General features: G+C 34.3%; 1 protein-coding gene across 3 annotated transcripts in view; it reads right to left on the bottom strand.

The window, feature by feature from the left end:
* Positions 1-19,558, bottom strand: part of coq8aa (coenzyme Q8A, genome duplicate a) — a 59,711-nt gene that overhangs the window by 31,469 nt on the left and 8,684 nt on the right. For 2 of the 3 annotated variants that reach the window (XR_015517568.1, NM_001002728.2), the window contains 4 exon segments: positions 17,547-17,720; positions 15,173-15,511; positions 13,301-13,367; positions 3,460-3,534 (listed from right to left, as the gene is read on the bottom strand). Coding sequence is in view for 2 of the 3 variants with exons in the window: in NM_001002728.2 (NP_001002728.2) it covers positions 3,460-3,534; positions 13,301-13,367; positions 15,173-15,511; positions 17,547-17,699 (634 nt within the window). In the remaining variant the exon portion in view is untranslated. 3 annotated transcript variants of the gene reach the window in all.

The raw sequence follows: 19,558 nt of genomic DNA, 5'->3' as shown, positions 1-19,558 counted from the left end.
TCAAGAAATATCTTAACCCTTGTGTACTGTTAGGAATGTTTTCATCCACTCTGAAGTGATTTTAAGGTGTATTTTGCACACAGCCATCTTGTATATTGCGAAATTGCTTTGATTTTTTTAAAAAACTAAACACTACAGTCTATGCAAATGTATTACCCTTTCCTTATTTTTAAAGTAGTTTTTGCCCCATTGACTTTTTTTGCCCAGGCCTATCTAAAGGGTTAATGGTGCCTAATGATCAACAGTAAAAATGACGAAATTGATCTCTTCCAAATAGGGAAAAATCAGCAACAATCAAGAATGCATATTAATATGGTGTCATTGCTTTGCAATAAAAAAATGTTGTTACAAGCGGAGGCCAATAGGGTAAATGCCATGAACAAAGAAAGAGTAGTCAATATGAACAATAAACAAGGGTTAAAATAACCAGTGAAATACGAACTTAGTGCTTATTGGATTTAATGAGCAGAACTGCTGGCCTTTTTGATAAACGTTTGATTCATTATGTTTATTGTGTAAAAGAAACTTTTTCCCCCTCATGCCAAGTTCAGACTGCATGATTTTAGCCCTGATTTTGACGCGTCGACTATCAAAGACTATGAACTATCAAAGACGCAATCTGAGAGAATCATGGATGACTTTGAGATATCTGGCGTGCTAAATATCTGGAGTTGTCGGCGATTCAAATCATGCCATGTGAAATGAGTTTTGACTGAAAATAACATCCGCGATCGCCTATAGCCAATGAGCGAGCAGCATTCACTTGTGTGTGTGCGTGTGTGTGTGTGTACCTGCAGGCCAGCGGGAGGTTGAGGGAGAAGTTAAAAGCGCTCATTTTCGGTTTATTTGGACCCAAGAAATGGAGGAAAAACTAGTGGAGGTTCGACAGGAGCACCTGTGTCTGTTTAACGTTTCATACAGAAAGTTAAAAAAGAAAGTTAAGTAGAAATTGCTAATTCCCTTCAAACCCAGGCGAGCAAATCTGTACATTTTCTACCTCATTAAAGGCTTCTATCTTATTATGAAGTGATACTAAGTGTAAAAGATATACTACGTGTTTTTGGCTGTGAGATGTAATCTGGACAAAGTTGTCAGCGATTTTTCCTATTGTAAAGTCATGCAATGTGAAAGCCCCTGTCGCAAATCCATCTTGCAGTGCAAAACAAATCTGTATCTTGAATTCAACATACACAAAAGTGGTGAACGAGGTTACACATTTCAGGAATGAGAAAAGCAGACATTACATTATAATAGATTGGCATATTTTCATACCAATTACGCAGATGCATATAAACATTTAGGGTTTGTGCAGCAAAAACAGCTCATTCTCTATATTAAACTTCCTCCTCAGCCTTGACATCTTAATTAAGGAGCACTTTAAAACAGGCAACTCTATAAATGTTATTATCTATATATTATTACACACACATCTTAAGTAAACACAGACAGTCTTAAAAGCATTAGCTTTCACTTGCGTAAGAGTAAACAGTACCATGATCACACTGGATTGCTTTTACTTAAAATTTTCACTGCAGCAAATAACACACACAGGTTAAGATCTCTGAGCTGAAGATTTTTGGTTGGGAGTGAACATGTTTTTATATATATATATATATATGTGGGTGAGTTTAAATACCAACAACCTCCTCCTTATTCTTTCCTCACTCACTATCACTCTGTTAAATGATTTAAAGTGCAAAAACACACACATAATAACTTTGATAGCATGCAATTTATCACTTATGCTGTGCCCTGATCAGTAAGTTACACTAAAATGGGCCAGTGACTAATAATTACCAATTTGCCTCACACAAGTGAGTGGGCTTGACAAACCACCTGTAGAAAACACACTCTCATCTTTCTGACATTTTAACCAACCAATACCACTGCGAGATAAATTTAATATTAGCAATAATGTCTGAATAATTTTGTCAACACTGTCAAATTTTAAAATAATCGCACATATTGAATACCTCAATAACCAACTCCAATATTACATTCTTCTTAACCATTACCGTTCGCAAGAGACGCAAGGTCAGGGGAGGTTTTATTTAACATTTCCAAAATGCAGAATGGAGATGACAAACATAACCATAGAAAAAGATAGGGGAGGAAATGATGAATTAGTGCCCAAAATATATATACACTCAAAATACATTAGATCCCCGTTTGCGTAGCTGTTCGTGGCGGTTATGAAAATAAATAAAAAAGGGGAATATCGGAACACAAGGTGAGCATATCTCGTCTGTTCTTTTCTCTGTCACACACAAGCATTAGTTTCTTAATTGCGTATCCCCTACATGGCCAAGACAGATCAATTAGACCTATATATTTTTAATATTTCTGAAAAAAAAAAAAAAAAAAAAAACTTTCTAAAAAAAGTTTAATGTTTAAGCATTTTGTGTCATGAGATAACCGACAACGTCTGAGCCATAATTCTACATCTGATCCATAATTATTACATCTGAGCCATAATTATTCACATGCACGCTGGGAATTTTGATGCAGAATAGGTTGCAGGACAGATTTTAAATAATTTTGATAAGTCTAAATAGAATATATCTCTAAAAACTTTCAAAAAATTGTTTATGAGGCCATCTAAAAAGCACGTGCAAATCACGGGTGGATGAGCGCGCCTAAACAGAAAAAGCAAAACCACTCTTGATTTTCACGTGCTTTAAGATGGCCTCATAATTTTTGAAAAGTGATTTATTTTATTAAGGCTTATATAAATTATTTCAAATGTGGCCTCCATCCTATTCTGCATCAAAATTCTTGATGTGCATGTGTGAATAATTATGGCTCAGATGTGGGTAATAAAACGTTGTCAGTTTTCTCATGTAAAAGTTTTTAGCGATATATTCTATTTAGGCTTATATAACATGTATAAAATGTGACAAAGAAGAACACACAGCAGATTATGTTTTTCTTCTTGTCATGTGGCTCTTTGGTACAAGAAGATAAGAAGGTTTTGTGATGATTCTAAACCAATAACGTTCAGCTGCACATCTTGTCCAAACCTTTTGGTACAGTTGTATTGTGCTTGTGCCCTTTGAAAAGGGCACCCAAAAAGTGGAATGGAAGGGTTAGCTTTTTAGGTACCTTGGACAGTGGAACACGGACATAAATTTATACTGTACCAAACCATACCTCTCAGTGGAAAATGGCTATTAAAAGGTTGTCAATGCACTTTCTATTTTTACTATAGTTATAAACACATGTTCATTTAATCAAAAGGGCACAGGTTTTAAAAACACATACAAATGAAAATCTTTCACTCTGTTTAAAGGTTCAAGTTTTGAAAAGACCCCACAAATAACATTCTGAACTGTGATGCTGATTAACTATAATCTCAAGTTGACATTGCCGATGACTATTGCAGATTCACACATTGCGATATCGATGCTAAAATGATACATTGTGCAGCCCTAATACAAACTCTATGCATAATTATCTTACCATTCTTATCCTCTGATCTGAGGCTTTTCTTTGCCACTTCTGCCAATGCTCCAATACCCAAACCCACAGCAAGACCTGCAAGAGAGGATTATGAAATTATTAAGACGAAGACATTGACGAAACAAACAGAAAAAAGGAAATAATCCATGAAAGAACAGAAGTTAAAGATTGCTTTTCGAAATACCCACAACACTGTTGCTTTACAATGTGAAGGAAACACTAAAAATAGTATTTCTAAAGCACTGGGATCTGTGCATTTGCTGTGGTGGAGCTGAGAGTCAATAACAGGTTTTGGTGCAACTTTCTTCAATAGTTATGTAATTTTGTTATTATGCAATACTTCTGTTTTTGAGTCATTTAGGAGGGGTTTCAAGTTGGTACTGTAACTAAACGGCAGTGTAAACTGGTAAGAAATGAGGGCTGTGTTTTTCAGTTTTTTTTTTCTCTCTCTCTGGTGCTTCTCTTTTTTCCCTAGAAGTCTGAACACACCTTACAGAAACACGTGTAGTTTTGAGCTGGCTCTTATCCTGGTGAAGTTTTTACTCAAGCCTGTTGGGGAAGTTCTAGGTCAGTCATAGTTGATGATTAAACGTGTTCCTGTTTTGATGTCTCTTCATGCCTGAAGAATTTAAGGACTCGAGGAAAACACAAGAGGCCATATACTGGTGCTTGAACTCTGCACAATCTGAAGCACTGTACTGCATTTTTTCATTTTATAAAACTACTATTATTTTTCTGTTGCACACAGAATCCACAAGCATCATATTTAATGTACATGGGTTTCATGTACATGGGATTTAATGCACATTTGATATAACAGTGCATCTGAACACAACATTTATTTTTGTGTGTAGATTATAGTAAGTTAGTAGGGTGTTTGAAAAACTCACCAGCACACGTACTTTTTGTGATGATTGAAACATTGGAGGGAAATCCTAAATATTGTTGTGTGGGGTTATTAAGGCATTTATTAGAGAAACTAACGCTGTCATAATAAAGGTTTAGATGTTATTTTCTTCAAGATTACCTCTGTATAATCCATATTAAACATGACCAGCTTTGTTTACAGCTGTAACTAAGGAAACACTGCAACACTTGTTGGAACAAAATGAACTTGCATGTTAAACCATCAATAATACCATTTAATGTCTGTACCAGAATGATTTTTGTAGCATTATCTGTTATATGTCACATATTACATACATTCACAAACTCAGTTTGTTTTTTTCCACTTCATTTTTGAAATTATACAATATATTTTAAAATCACCAACTAAATCACCACTCCTAAGTCTGGATCACAATTAAAGTGTTTGTAATATGAAATCACTGCAGATTCAAACTGTTACAAAAGCAAATACAGTTTTTTTTCTGGTAAAAATATATAAAACAATTAGAAAATCTGTATCGAATAGTACAATTTGCTAGTATTAAAACCGGAATGGGCCTTGGAAAAATCTTAGTGCATCACCTAAAACACCATGACAAAAAATAGGACAAAAGAAAAAAAACATGACAAAAAGAAGCACAATGAAGATGGCAAAGACAAAGGCATTTAAGAACATTAAGGTGGCAAGGAAGAAAACCTAAACACTTAGAGAAGAAACACAAAAACAGTAACTATGACCGAAGTAAGACAAAATAGAATACAAAAACGCAGCAACAAAAAATAAAAACAAAATTAAGCCAAAAAAACATGACAAAGGTGGAAACTACAAAACTTAAAATAACAAAAAAAGAAATTTAAAAAAAAGTGTGAAAACGATTGTTTCAATTCTTGTTTCAGTACACAAACATTTGCGTGTATTAAAATAGTTTACCAACTTGTTTGACCAGTGAATGCTTTTACAGCTACTGTTTTAAAATTCAAAACCATTATCAAGTAAAATGTTATTGTCAAAGCTGACGATGTTCTTTCAAAACAGTTTAAATGACTGTCGACTTGCTTGCTATCATGATCAAGGACACTACAGGCCCGAGAATCATGTTACAAAAACACAGAGGCATGTTTCTGAACATAAACACAAGGTAAACAAATGAACACGCTGCTTGAAACCAGTTGTTAGGGAAGTGATTTAAGGGCCATCTACAGTCACTAAAAATGAGATGAAGAACGAAGCCCCACAGAAAGCTTGCCAAATAGATGGGTACTATTCTCAGATGCAATTAATCACTATCTTTAACTAGCCAACGAGAGCTGGAGGAAAGCAGCCAGAAAACCATTGAACTGGACAGCTCATGTCCAGGAGTGAGGTCAAGGTGAGGACAAAGGACAACCACCACAGATTATATAAAACCCCTTTAAAAATCAACAGCAAATTACGACATTCAAACATAAATAGCATTTCTGCTAGTAGAGTGACAGTGCAGATTCTGTGACAGGACTAGGGCTGCACGATATTGGAAAAAATTGACATTGCGATATTTTTTTCCCCTGCGATATATATTGCGATATTATATATTTATATATATATATATATATATATATATATATATATATATATATATATATATATATATATATATATATATATATATATATACTTAAAACTAGGGCTGTGACGGTCACCATGACAACCGCGTCACGGCCGTAGTACGTGACGTCACGCACTTTAAAACACAAATTACTGTTATGTTGCCAAGTATTACATATCTGTTAGAATATAACATTAGGCGCGATTCAGCAAGTTCAAGTTCAACCATGAATCTTGTTAGAAAACGAACTCTTACATCTGGGAACATTTTGGATATGTGCCGACTGAGAAGGGTGAACGAATCAATTTGGATTAAGCTTTTTGTATGGGGGTTTTAAGTAAAGTGTGTTTTAATATTCACTGCTGAGAGTCCAAACACTGAGGAGCAAATCCATCGATACGCAGATCCACGGGTCCCGAACCATGCAAGATAGTGGCGATTGACGGCGAGGGAAAAAAGCCATGTAGGCTTAATCAACTCCTGTCTTCTAAACGCAGAAGCCCAGCTCAGCCAGGCATGGCAGAGGCATTTGGAAAAATGGCCAGATACAAAAGAGAAAGTGATAAATGGAAGACATTGACGAGAAATGGAGCAACATATTTGGTAACTACTTAAGAACGCGCCGCTCCGCAGCGTAGAGAAACCTGCGTCGCGAGAAATGCGGGCGGCGGAACAGAAGGAGAAGCCCTCTCTCGCATGGTTGTGAAAAAGTAGCCTGTCTTGTGCATTTTCGCTACAAGCACACCGTCTGACAGTGTATTGCTGGAAACATTATAACCCCATTCTTCACTTAAACCGGACAAAGTCAACATGTTAGTTTTTCTAGCAAATAATTTAAAATATGAATACAAAAGGTGGAGAGAAACTACGCTGTTTTTTTTAACATCTGACTTATATTGTTACTAGGTTAATATTTTCTTTTTACTTATAATTATTAATATTTATATTATTATTACACTTATTAGTAAAGTGCCATTTAGACTATTTGTTAAGTTCTTAAAAATGTAACGTTTAATTGTTATTATTATACGGTTTCAAGCAGTTAAAGTAATTTAATATTTAACTACAATATTTATAAACAGTTTTGTGTTGTTTTATTAACGAAAGTTCAAAAATAAACATGTACTTTTATACGGATATTTTATTTATTAATATTTAATTAAGTTATTCCGTAATTTTTACATAAAAGGTAAATTAACTTAAGTAGGCTACATTTGTTGATGTACGAGGTCATGGAACATGTTTGCCAGTAAATAATGTTCGCACCACTAAAAAAATAAATAAATGATTAACTAGCGAAAAGGATGCAATAAAAAATGCCAGCGCTTGATATTTCTTCACAATCGGATTCGTACGTGCAATAAGCCGAGGCTATATTGCGCCGACAAGAACAAGCCCGAAAACTAAATCTAGAGAGAGAATTAATACTAGTTAATATTAATGATTATAAACACGAACTGCGTTGTATGATAAACCCATCACAATGATGTCGTGATCTTTGCTGAAGAACTGATATGTTATCGCCGTCTCCTCAGCCAGGTTTTCATCTGCTTTTTTCCCCCTTCTTCTGGATACAAACAATAAAGTATCAGCGCCAGACCAGTGGTTTAAATTATATTTTCCTTTCCTGATTTCTTTTCTTTTCATTAAAAAATAAATAAATGTTTAAAGTTTTGTATTGCATACCCTATATATTTTTTAAAGATTATCATTCAGCTTACCTGCAGCGCATGAGGTTGTGTGCTGGGCAAATCCCCTTTACTCATGCTACCCATTTCATTTATGACACTGTAAACTTGACTTGGTAGGCTGATCATCTTTAAACTCAAAAGACTGCTTTTGCATAATGTGATGTTTCTTATTACAACTGTTAGCGGTGTTAAAATGAAAGCAAACATTAAAAAGGGTTTTGTTTTATCAATTGTATAGTTTAGTTTTAATAATAGCTAATTTATATAATAAATTATAATATTGATTATTGTGTAGACTACAGTGTCCAACAAAACAATTTTATTAGGTTACTCTAATAGACCAAATCCCTAACTGAAAAACGAATGTGAAAATGACAGGCAGTTGCGTCTTTGCTAAAATTAATTTAACGACAATTTTCTTTTGCTTTTTTCCCCTTTAGAGATCAAAAGAGCTGTATTTAAAGAATTGTTTAACGAAAACATGAATTGAATGCCCAGTTCTTTTCCGTGTGAGTTTATTGCGCCTCCGCCGCGTCTGCGTTTTTAAGGTTACAGGTGCACCCTGACCTGACGCGGGGACCAGATCTCTGTATTGCTTTAATTTCTCAATTTTCATAACTGCATTGCATTTTCATATGGTAAAATATCAAAATGTATGTTCTGAAAGTAGTAGGAATGACGGGAGTGTTAGTAATTAATAACAGAAAGAACTTTCACTTTTGAGTGAACTGTCACGTGTTTTTTTAGTATGATAAAATAAACAAAAATAGTAATGCAGAAAAGTATTTTTCGCTCTGCCAAGCCTTCTCTGTTGCTGTATAGAGAAGCAGCTTGCTCAGTCTCCTTACCCCGGCCCCACCCCGCCCACCGACTCCTGAACGTCTCACTCACTCACTCACTCACTCACTCACGCGGGCATGCACTGCGGTCTCATGAGGAAACGCAGCTTTTTGATATAATGTTTTTCTTGTTCCCAAATACAAATAATTTATCAAGTATTGTTTGAAATAAGTATTCGTAAAAACACGCTATTCGTGCTTTTCCGAATACCGTATTCCGGTTCGGCTTCACCCATAATATATATATAGATTTTTTTTTTTTTTTTTTTTTTGCTTTGCATCGCACCCTCCTGCGATGTGACTATCGCGGATGCGCACATCGCGATTTCGATGCTGAAACGATATATCGTGCAGCCCTAGACAGGACTATTCCTAGGTGAAAAAAAAAATTATAGAAAAATAAATAAATGTTAATTTTATCCATTATAAATGTATTCCTAAGTTGAATGTCTAATTGTTTCACCATTGTTTTGCATTTAATTTTATTTTCATATGGTTTTGAACATTGTAAAATAAAAACAAAACATTATTTTTAGTTTTATTGTTTAGTATTAATAAAAGTTTTATTTTACTTATTAGACCACAAACATGAAAAAAAAGTATGCATGATCAATGTTTAAATTTTATAATTAATACGAAAAAATAGCAATGTACTAAAAAGACAAAATTAATTAGAAATAATAATAATTAAGAAGTGGCAATTAATAATTCAAGATTCTGGTGAAGCCTACCTAATTTTTGATATTGATCTTTTTAATATAATAATTATGCAAATTCAACAATAATCAAAGTAGTTAGCTTAAAAATTTACTAAATTAATTACTACTACTACTAATACTACTACTACTACTAATAATAATATTAATAATAATATTGTATAACTATTATTATTATTATTTTTGCAATGTGGTTGACAAATAATAATAATAATAAAAAAATTAATGCAAATTCACAATCAAAAACATTTACAATAAACTACCACCACCAACAACAACAAACAAAAACTAACAATAATTTAGAATGCAGCAGCCTGTTGCATACTTAAAACTTATGTCATCCTAAAAAGATTTGGCATCTTTCATCCCTAGAGGGCAGAAAAACTTGTCAACATCCCCTATAAAATTCACACAATCCCATAATGCTCTTGTCCTGGAAACATATACATAAGGGCTTGTAGTAAACAGGTGCCCGAAAATGTTTTTTACTGCAGCAGTGACCGATAAGAGTTCAATCTGATAATAAACACTCCAACAACCAGTATCACCCATAGCGCACACGCACCAACGGCAGATGGGAGTAGATATACGTTTAATGTCAATGGAAAACTAGCATGCAAAGAACCTAAAGTTAATGACTTGTTTTCCCATGTGACAGCACTTTTTTCACTCCAAAACATTAGATACGCTACCTAGTCTGAACTTTTTTGATTAAAAAAAAAGGTAAAAACATTAACATTTTGAAAAACTACTACAATTTGAAATAAATGTGTATGCACACTGAAAAAATGATTAATTGGATTTGCTAATTTGTTTTAAGGTAAGTGGTTGTAAACAATGTATATGGGCTGAATAAAACAAAATGTAGTAATGTTCATGTTAATTTGTTTGTTTTAATTCAGTTTATATAAATTGTTTGCAACAATTTGCAATGAGCCATTTTATTATGCAATTTATGCAATTTAAATTATTCCTGTGATTCAAAGCTAAATTTTCCACATCATTACTCCAGTTTTCAGTGTCACATGATCATTCAGAGATCATTCTAATTTTCCAAATCAACATGATTAAACATCATTAGAACTCAATCATTAATAATGATTCTAATAATTATTGTTGATTTACATTTTTCCTGCTTCATATTTTGTCGAAACGGATACATTTTCTTTGATACTGATTTTTTGATGAAAGTATCGCTATTCACCTTATTCTCAGCTGTCGAGCGGGCGCTGCCATTTCAATCTTTTTGTCTCGCGACTTCCGGTCACATTCACTTCCATTCATTTTTTGACGTTAACAACTGCTCGTTACGCTGCTTGATGTTGCAATTTAATATTTTCTTATTATATTATGCTACTTGGTCTGTGTAGTCATGCAAACATTTGTTTGTTGAGCAAGTAGTTTGGCCATTTTCTGCCGTTTATTATTCCTAGTCATTTCTCCCATAGGCGACTGAATCGGAAGTTCTAAGACAATCGCGAAAACAGGCGCACTTCCGCATTTTAGAATAAGGTCAATATTTACTCTTGAACACTTTAGGGTACTTTCACACCTCTAGATCGATTGTTTTGTTCCGAAACCGGGATTAAAATTGTTACAATGTTGCACTTTGCTGTGTGAAAGCCAACGGTACCAAGAACAAAGTTTCTAAACGGAGCAAAATAGGTAAAACCAGTCAGGTGCGAGTAAACTCTGCTCACAATTGTCATGGTTTATTTTTCAGAGTCCCACTCAGCTGTCATGCATCGGTATTTATTTATGTCAATGAGCAATAAGACATTATAAGCGAAAGCTGCGGTTTAATTTTGAATGGTGACACCCATAGACATCGTCACCGAATAGAAGTCAGAGGTAAGACTTTCTCATACATTGCTGTTGGCTCGAATTATACATTATAGAGAGAAATAACAGAAACCAAGACCGCAGTTCCATCAATTTTTCTAACGGGAAAAACAGCTCTTGTTAATATTTCAGCATGCTTTTACTTTCGCATTTTACACGAAACTCTTAATTCTCATTTATATTTATTTATATATGTGTGTGTATATATATATATATATATATGTATGTATGTATGTATGTATGTATGTATGTATGTATGTATGTATGTATGTATGTATGTATGTATGTATGTATGTATATATATATATATACATGTATGTGTATGTATATATATATATATATATATATATATATATATATGTATGTGTGTGTGTATATATATATATATATATATATATATATATATATATATATATATATATATATATATATATATATATATATATATATATATATATATATATATATATATATAATATTTATATTTATTTATTTAGGCATATATATATATATATATATATATATATATATATATATATATATATATATATATATATATATATATATATATATATATATATATATAATATTTATATTTATTTATTTAGGCATATATATATATATATATATATATATATATATATATATATATATATATATATATATATATATATATATATATATATATATATAATATTTATATTTATTTATTTAGGCATATATGCCTATTACATATCCACAATACACTGTGATATAGCCTGGTTCATTAGTTTGTTTGATCGTTTTGCTTTCTCACAACAAACGATTCGCTCCAGAGTTTGTTTCAATTGAGAAGATTGAAACCTCAATCAGGCGATTGTTTTTCGTGATCCAAGCACAATTGCTGGATTCACATACAGTATGCCAAACGAACCGCGCTAACTAGGTGTAAAAGCACTGTTAATGTGTAAATATTTTTTATGTTTATTTTCAGTATACCAACTTTTTACAAAATAAAACAGTCCAACAGTTTTCTCCAATGAAAAATAACAATAATCATAAATACTTAGAGATTTAATATTTAAACTACACTGCAAAAAACACAGTTCCTAACATTTCCTTCATGATGTCCAGACAAAAATCAATTAAGTTAACTTAATTGTTTTATGTTAAATTTTTTTAAATTTGCAGAAACAATTAAGTTGACCCCTCAAAAACCTCAAGAATTGTGTTGGTTCATCTCATTTTTAATAAGCTTGAACAAGCAGTGTTCTTGTGTACAAAACAATATTCAAATAAATGTAGCCTTGAGCAGAATAAACTTCTTTTAAAAACATTTTTAAAAAGTACAAATAAAATTACTGAACTGAACCCAAACTATTTGCCAGTATAGAGTTAATTCAGATATTCCCTTTCTTGTAACTGTAGAATCAGCACTAGTCCTCGGAGAAATAGCTTATTCACCATCATTCAAACAACAAAAGCAGCTGAAGTTACACACTGAAAGAGCGGAATGGGAAGCTCTATCTCAGAGAAAACAGGCGATGCACATTCCCAGACCGGTTAAGCTCTGTCCCATAATCCAAAGCAGCAGCCTCAGTCTTCCAAATTACTGGTCAAGACGCAGATTAACCCAGAGCCCTCAATCTGGCTCTGACATGCTGTACGAGAAGAGACGCAGCACTCTTCAACTAGCCTTAGATCAGAGTATGGGTAATAATGACGCAAGAAAGGATAGTAAACCACAAAGCAATTTCTGCACCAAGCAACAGTTTTTTGAACTGAGGAAATTCGAGAGTATGTTCAATTTATTCTCAAATCCCCACCACAGCAGATGGACAATATGGATAATGTATGTAAAATGTCAAAATACATATTTACTTTAGGCATGTAAATAAATATACATATTTATTGATTTTGTGTTAGGGGTCAGTAAGATTAAAACAATAATAATTATTCAGCAAGTATGCAATAAAATTGACATTAGAAAATAATATTTATAAATAATATTTCTGATCAACAATTATTAATTTCTATACATCAAAATCCTGTTTCCTGAGCACCAAAGATCTGATTTCTGAGAGATCATGAGACACTGAAAACTGGAATAATGACCTAAGAAAATTTTACTTTTTCTCCACAGCTAATTTTAGATAAATAAAATAATAATAATAACAACAACAACAAAACAACAGTTTTTTTTTTATCAACTTAATGCATTCTTGTTAAGCACTTACATCTTACTGACCTCAAACGTTTCAAAAGTAAATACTGCACATATACAATTTTTATAGCCTTACCTCCGAAATTGGCTAGTCTCCCCAGCCGTGTGACCGGTACCTTCCTCTCTCTCGCTCTTTCACTGAGCTACAGCAAGAAAGAAACATATATCAAATCGGTTTGTGGAGAATTAGAACCATTTACAGTGTTTCATTGTGTCAGACAAATCAAAATGATTTATAAAAGAATCATACAATTCTACAAACACAAGCTACAAATGTGGATTTTTGCAGGGATGGCATAGAGAAATAAATTGTTCCCCAAAGGACTGATCATTGAGTCAGTCAAAAAAACATTTTGCATAACTTGAAGAACATTAAAAATAAAAGGTATTGAAAACAATTCACCAGGTGTTATTAAATGTTCTGTAGGGAACCATAAGCTGCTTTTCCACCATCAGACTGAATGGTTACAATTACTTAGCAACTTTATTTTTTGCCGATTTGGGCCAGTCAGCACATTTTCCACTGTGGCACTGATAACAGAGCCATGTAATAACACAAATGCATTAGTTGTTGCGCTGGAAACGCGAGTCTATTGTGAACAGCTATATGGATGACGTTTAGATATTTCTGTTTCAGGTGGGGCTGCACGATTAATCGGGAAAAATAAATAAATAAATCACGATATCAATTTGACCCTACAGACCATCTTAATTCAGCTTTTCTACCATTCAGCCAATTATATTTTCAAGGTCAGGAAAGAAGGGTAAAGGCGGACGCACAAATCTTCACAGCAACATGGACACCTTCAAATGGCGTTAAAAATGTCACATACTGTATTTATTAGGTATAATTCACCCAGAAATGTAATTTCTCTTTAAATGTAATGTATTCGCGGCTGCGAAATCATATGAGGTGACCGTGAGCCGTTTGTTTACTACCGAGAACGTGCACACCAATCATGCCTACTTTAGTAAACAGAACCTGCATATGCTGTGAATAACAAGTCATAAAGTAGTAAATAACGTTCAGTTTGTTGCACAGAGGGATCGTTTGAGCGCCGTGGTGAAAGAATGATTTGCATGGGGAAGTAAAGTGAAGGTGGTGTTGCACCAAATTCTGTGATGAACGTATTCTGTTACCCTAGTAGGCACTGAACTCGCTCCCACAGGCAACATTTAAATGATCTGAGAAGCATTCGGTACGATAATGAAAAATGACTATAGATCCCAAAAGAAACAGACTTTATATTTTTGTGTACCAGATGCTTTAAAATGCATGATCTTAATTACTAAAAATGTGTGTGATTTCTTTGACCCTTTGGCTGAAAATGCAAATAAATAAAAATGTCTGTGTAAACAGGCAAAATATGAACTAGTGAATGAACACACCGTATCATAATATATCATAATATCATAATATTTGACAACTAAAACAATATTGGATTACAAGACCATATTTACTGTATGCAGATGCACAGTGTTTCCTCATGGTCAGATCTCTAACTACTGTCCTTATTTTTATGGCTATACGCGAACAGGGATTATCTTGCCATATATACATACAACACTTTTTAAAAAGCAAAGGTACATCACTGTTGTGTAAAGCTACTTGAGACTTTCATTTGACCCAAAATAATAAGTACAGTCAACAAGTAGCAATAGCAGGAAGCAAACAACAGATCATCAAGATAAATCGCTAATACCCTTCTTTCCCAATCATCAGTAAATAACATTTAATACAGAAGTGATGTGTCCTGCCGGATTTGTTTTTACTACTCTTCAACAAACCCAATGTAGTTATTTAAGTTGATATATGTAATCAACCACTAAACAACAAGCAAGTAACACTACAACTATCAATATCCACTGTGATGCATGGCATTTACATAAGTGGAACAAAAGGCTAGTTACTCATGAGTGATGAAGGATTGGAAAAGGTTGCCTGTACCATTTGTTTATGTGGTTTGGAGCCGTTTTGCTTTGCCTCCCTAGCTTTCTCGATGTCTTCCGCAGTGATGCCTCCCACAGAAGAGTGATCTTGATGATATGATCGCGTGTGTCCAGTGAATTGGCTGGTTGGGTCTTTGTAGCCATCGAATAGCTTTGATTTTCCCTGTGCCTGGCTGTACGTATTCGCAGCACCTGTGTTAGCGTCCCTGAAAACTGAGTCACTGTCCAAACCTCCGTGTGCTGCACTCTCAAAGTTCTGCTCTGATGCTGTGAAGTCATACTTGGAGTCCATGTCTGCGCTGAAATCAGAAACGCTCTGTTGACTGCCTGTGAACTCCTATAGAAAAAAATAAGCAGTAGATGAGGATCAATTGGTTATTTTGTGTGCTTTCCAGAATCTAAAATTAAAATAAAAATCCCACTACTTTGCATTTTGGGAAGTTAGTTTTTATTTATTGACTTATTGCTACATCAGCAACTTATGGCTATTTGATGGCAAGATAAATATGCATAAAAACATTACATAAGAACAACTTCATATTTTAATAGCAAATTATACACAAATATATAAATAGAAATAAATAAATAAAATTCACAAAAACTGTAAATTAAAAGTTAAAAATGATTTTTCAATTCACTTTATGATGAATAACTCAACATTTGTCCAGGTGATACATCTTAAAAAAAACAGTATTTTCACTATAAAAATGTTGACTAATAGTACATAAACTTTCACATTGTAATAAAAGGTTTTATGGTGAGTAGAAGTTTTTTTTCATAGTCTGCTTTCGAACATTACAGTTCAGGAAAAATTATTAGCTATGTGTAAAGATGCAAATTATACTCATGGATGAAACTGGAATTTTGAATAAAACATTTGTGAATCAAGATGTTTCCATCTGTTGAGTCAAAGATAACAAAATCAACCCTTCTTGATAAACTAGTACAATACATCAAAGAAACAATGGTTTTTGATGTATTAGGATAAGCCACTGTGGGCTTTTTCCCCCCTAACACAGGACTGCACATTTGAAGTGGATCAAAAACCATCAGAATCACTGAATAACTTTACCACTGGGGAAAAAAAGAGCTGATCAAGCAATTTATGATTATTTTTTAACCCTATTTTATACAATAGTAGACTTAAGAGAGGAACACAAGATGCAAAAGAGAATGGGAAAAGATTGGTAAATGGCCTTGAGTCAGGAATTGAACTCAGATCACCGTGAGCACCTCAGTGCAATATGTCAACACACTAACTAACCACTAGGCTTTTGGCGCAGACAGCAAATAATTTTTACCCTTAGATGGATATAAACCTACTGTAGCAGACCTCAAAAACAAAAAAGCCATTGCTATAATTGTAGATATATGAAAGACTAAAGTGTTGTTGGACACAGTGTGATACATTTTATAATAAAGCAATGAGATATGCATTTCCGATGACTGATAAAAGATTTTAAAGCCCTTTGAAATGCACAATCAGTTCTAGAGCCTTTGATAGCAGAAATAGCTTGGCAGTACACGCTGTGCTCATATGGTCTTGGGGGGGAAAAACAAAAACAATTGGGTTTAACCTAGGCAGTAATCCAATCTCCAGGTAGACCTAAATTTAATTTGCATAATTGCATTGTTAAAGTTATTATACCTTATATGGGAAGTGGAAAAAAAATGAACACCAGAACAACAGAAGTGCAACCCAACACCATTACCAGGTCTTTTGTATTCCACAGAACTATACTGCAGATTAATTAAGAAATAACAGATGCACATAACTGCATTATACTGGAGCAATGGGTCATGCGAGGCCTTTAAACACGACAGTGTCAGGTGGCTCACTGCTATTGCTTTTTAAAAACTATGATAAAGGCCACTATTATGCAATACAATAATAATAACAATAATAATAATAATAATGTTTTACAGTCCACACTGATAACATTAGATTGCAATTAAGGTTTGTAAACAGTTGCTCCATTAGAATTTAAAGGGATAGTTTACCCAAAACAACAATATAATATATATAAAATATAAAGATTTTTGACTTGCCTTTAAGTTCTACAAATCTGCAAAGGTTTCTACTGTTGGTCAACAAGATTTCTATCAATGTCGGTACATTTACAGCTAGCCAATAATGTCCATAGTTTTAGTCCCATACTATGAAAGTAAATGACTATTGTAGACTGTCTGGTTAGCAACATATTAAAAAACATGTTCTTTTGGCTGAGGGTGATCAAATTTGTATTGTTTGGATGGGCCACTCAAGTGCATTGCTCATTTTTAAACCAACATCAAACACTGCATCTAAATTTACAGTCAGAATGACCCATTGTCTAACACAAACTATAAATCACTTATTATTGCAAACCCACCTGGATCTTCTGCATGGCGACGCCCATGGCCTGTTCAGCTGTCATTTGCATAGTCTGTACTCCTCCACTGCGCAGAGAGTTGGCCTGGGTCTCGATCACAGCCTGGCTTAGCCTTGCAAGGCCTCGCATCAGCAACAACATGTCGCCTGCCATGATGGTTCCTCTTTAGATCCACTGTGCCAGAGAGAAGGAAGTGATTCAACAGCCTCAACCTCAGTCCGTTAAGCCAACAATTATGGTGGAAATCTGACACACATTTACTGGTCCTTTGGTATAATCAACCAATTGGTAACCATAGTAGAACACATAAAAAATATTATAAAGCAAAGATAATGCATGCACAATAAAACATGGAATTAATGTTTTAAAAAGACAATACCAACTGAAGTATACTATATTCAACAGAGATCAATGGAAAGTCAGTGATTTAGAGCTGATGTTTTTTTTTTCCCAGAAAGTTGAAGCTATTTCGAACTGCAAATATACTCTAAAACACTGTTTAGGCCAATTAATCTTTCAATTTTATTCTAAACTAGTTTGAAATAGTTTATTTTGTCACTTATTTTACATTTGAATATTGCTAATGTATATCTTGATTTAAAGTAGTTCAGGTAGTTTTGACGTGCACAAGTCAAAAACACTGTAGACGCCAAGCATCCTGCTTTGCCAAGACAAGTATAAATTACATTGTAAAATATTAAAGGGCCCATATTATGGGTTTTTGAAAATTTCCTTCCATGTAGTGTGTAACACAGCTCTAAGTGAAGTGAAGTATCCAGCTAAGGCTTAAATCTGTTAGTGTACAGTGTTTAAAACTGTTGATTCATCTATAAAAGAGTCGACTCATAGTGCTTCAAACGAGTCGCCTTGATAACGAGTCAATAGTTGTTTCGCCATGACGTACTAACGAAACCAAGTTATTCACGTGCACGCGCAAACCCGGGAGATTTGAAACCTACGGCCCCGCCCTCTGACACAGAAACCCAGACACACACACACCCACAAACACACACACACAAACATGCCGGTCGATTGAAGTCACACTGCAGATGGATATTATTGAGTCTCTACCCAAAGATGAAACCTCAGCATAAGCCTAGCTTTAAGCAGTTGGAAACTACTGGAAACTTCTGGAAGCTACATGCTACAAAGAATACTTCATCGGCATTTGTTAAAGGAAGGATCAGTAAAGAGTAACTTACTGATGGACATGTTAGGATGGGTTTCTTCCTCCATTTCTCAAGTGTAAGTACGTGCGATTAAAGTTGCCTCGTTGACTCTAGCTTGCAAATGTATTTAGTTGTGATTTGTTACTTGTAACTGCGTGTACTGTATGAGGTTAACTCGCTTTATTCTCATATCGCGTGCAAAGCCACGTTAAAAACGCGACGTGTGCTGCTTTGTTTACGGAGCTCCATGGAGGAGGGTAGTGTGTGTGTGTGTGTGTGTGTGTGTGTGTGTGTGTGTGTGTGTGTATGTGCGTGTATGCGTGTGCGCGCTGTCGTCCGGAGGTGAGTGTGTGTGTGTGTGTTTGTGTGTGTGTGTGTGTGTGTGTGTGTGCGTGCGCAACGACGAGGGCAATATGTGTGTGTGTCTGAAAAGAGCAGAGTGAGACAAGCTAGGAGATCTCCTCAGTTTTTGCTCAATAAAATAGTCAGTCGTCTGTATTTTCAAGTCCATAGTCTGTATTTACATCGACCCACTGGCAGCTAAAATCCACGCCTACACTATCGAGCGTGTATGAACTGTGATTACTTTTATATTGCTGATTAGCTGTTGGGCATTTCACTCTCTCACTGAAGGCAGTCGACCAATCGCAACAGACTGTCATCAGTCCAATCAGCTCAGATTAGCTTCGCGCTAAGGAGGGGTTTGGGAACAAATGAATAAATGGACGATTCATACACGAGTCGCTGGAATAATTAGGTAAAAATAAATGCAGATTATAAGACCATGAAAGTGTTTTTTGAGCTTGCATGCATATTATACTGTTGTTTGAGACCCTAACAACC

Source organism: Danio rerio, chromosome 20, assembly GCF_052040795.2.
Source record: "Danio rerio strain M-AB ecotype USA chromosome 20, GRCz13ab, whole genome shotgun sequence".
NCBI classification, from domain to species: domain Eukaryota; kingdom Metazoa; phylum Chordata; class Actinopteri; order Cypriniformes; family Danionidae; genus Danio; species Danio rerio.
The sequence above is the reverse complement of the archived record's forward strand: the minus strand, read 5'-3'. Positions and strand labels throughout refer to the sequence as shown.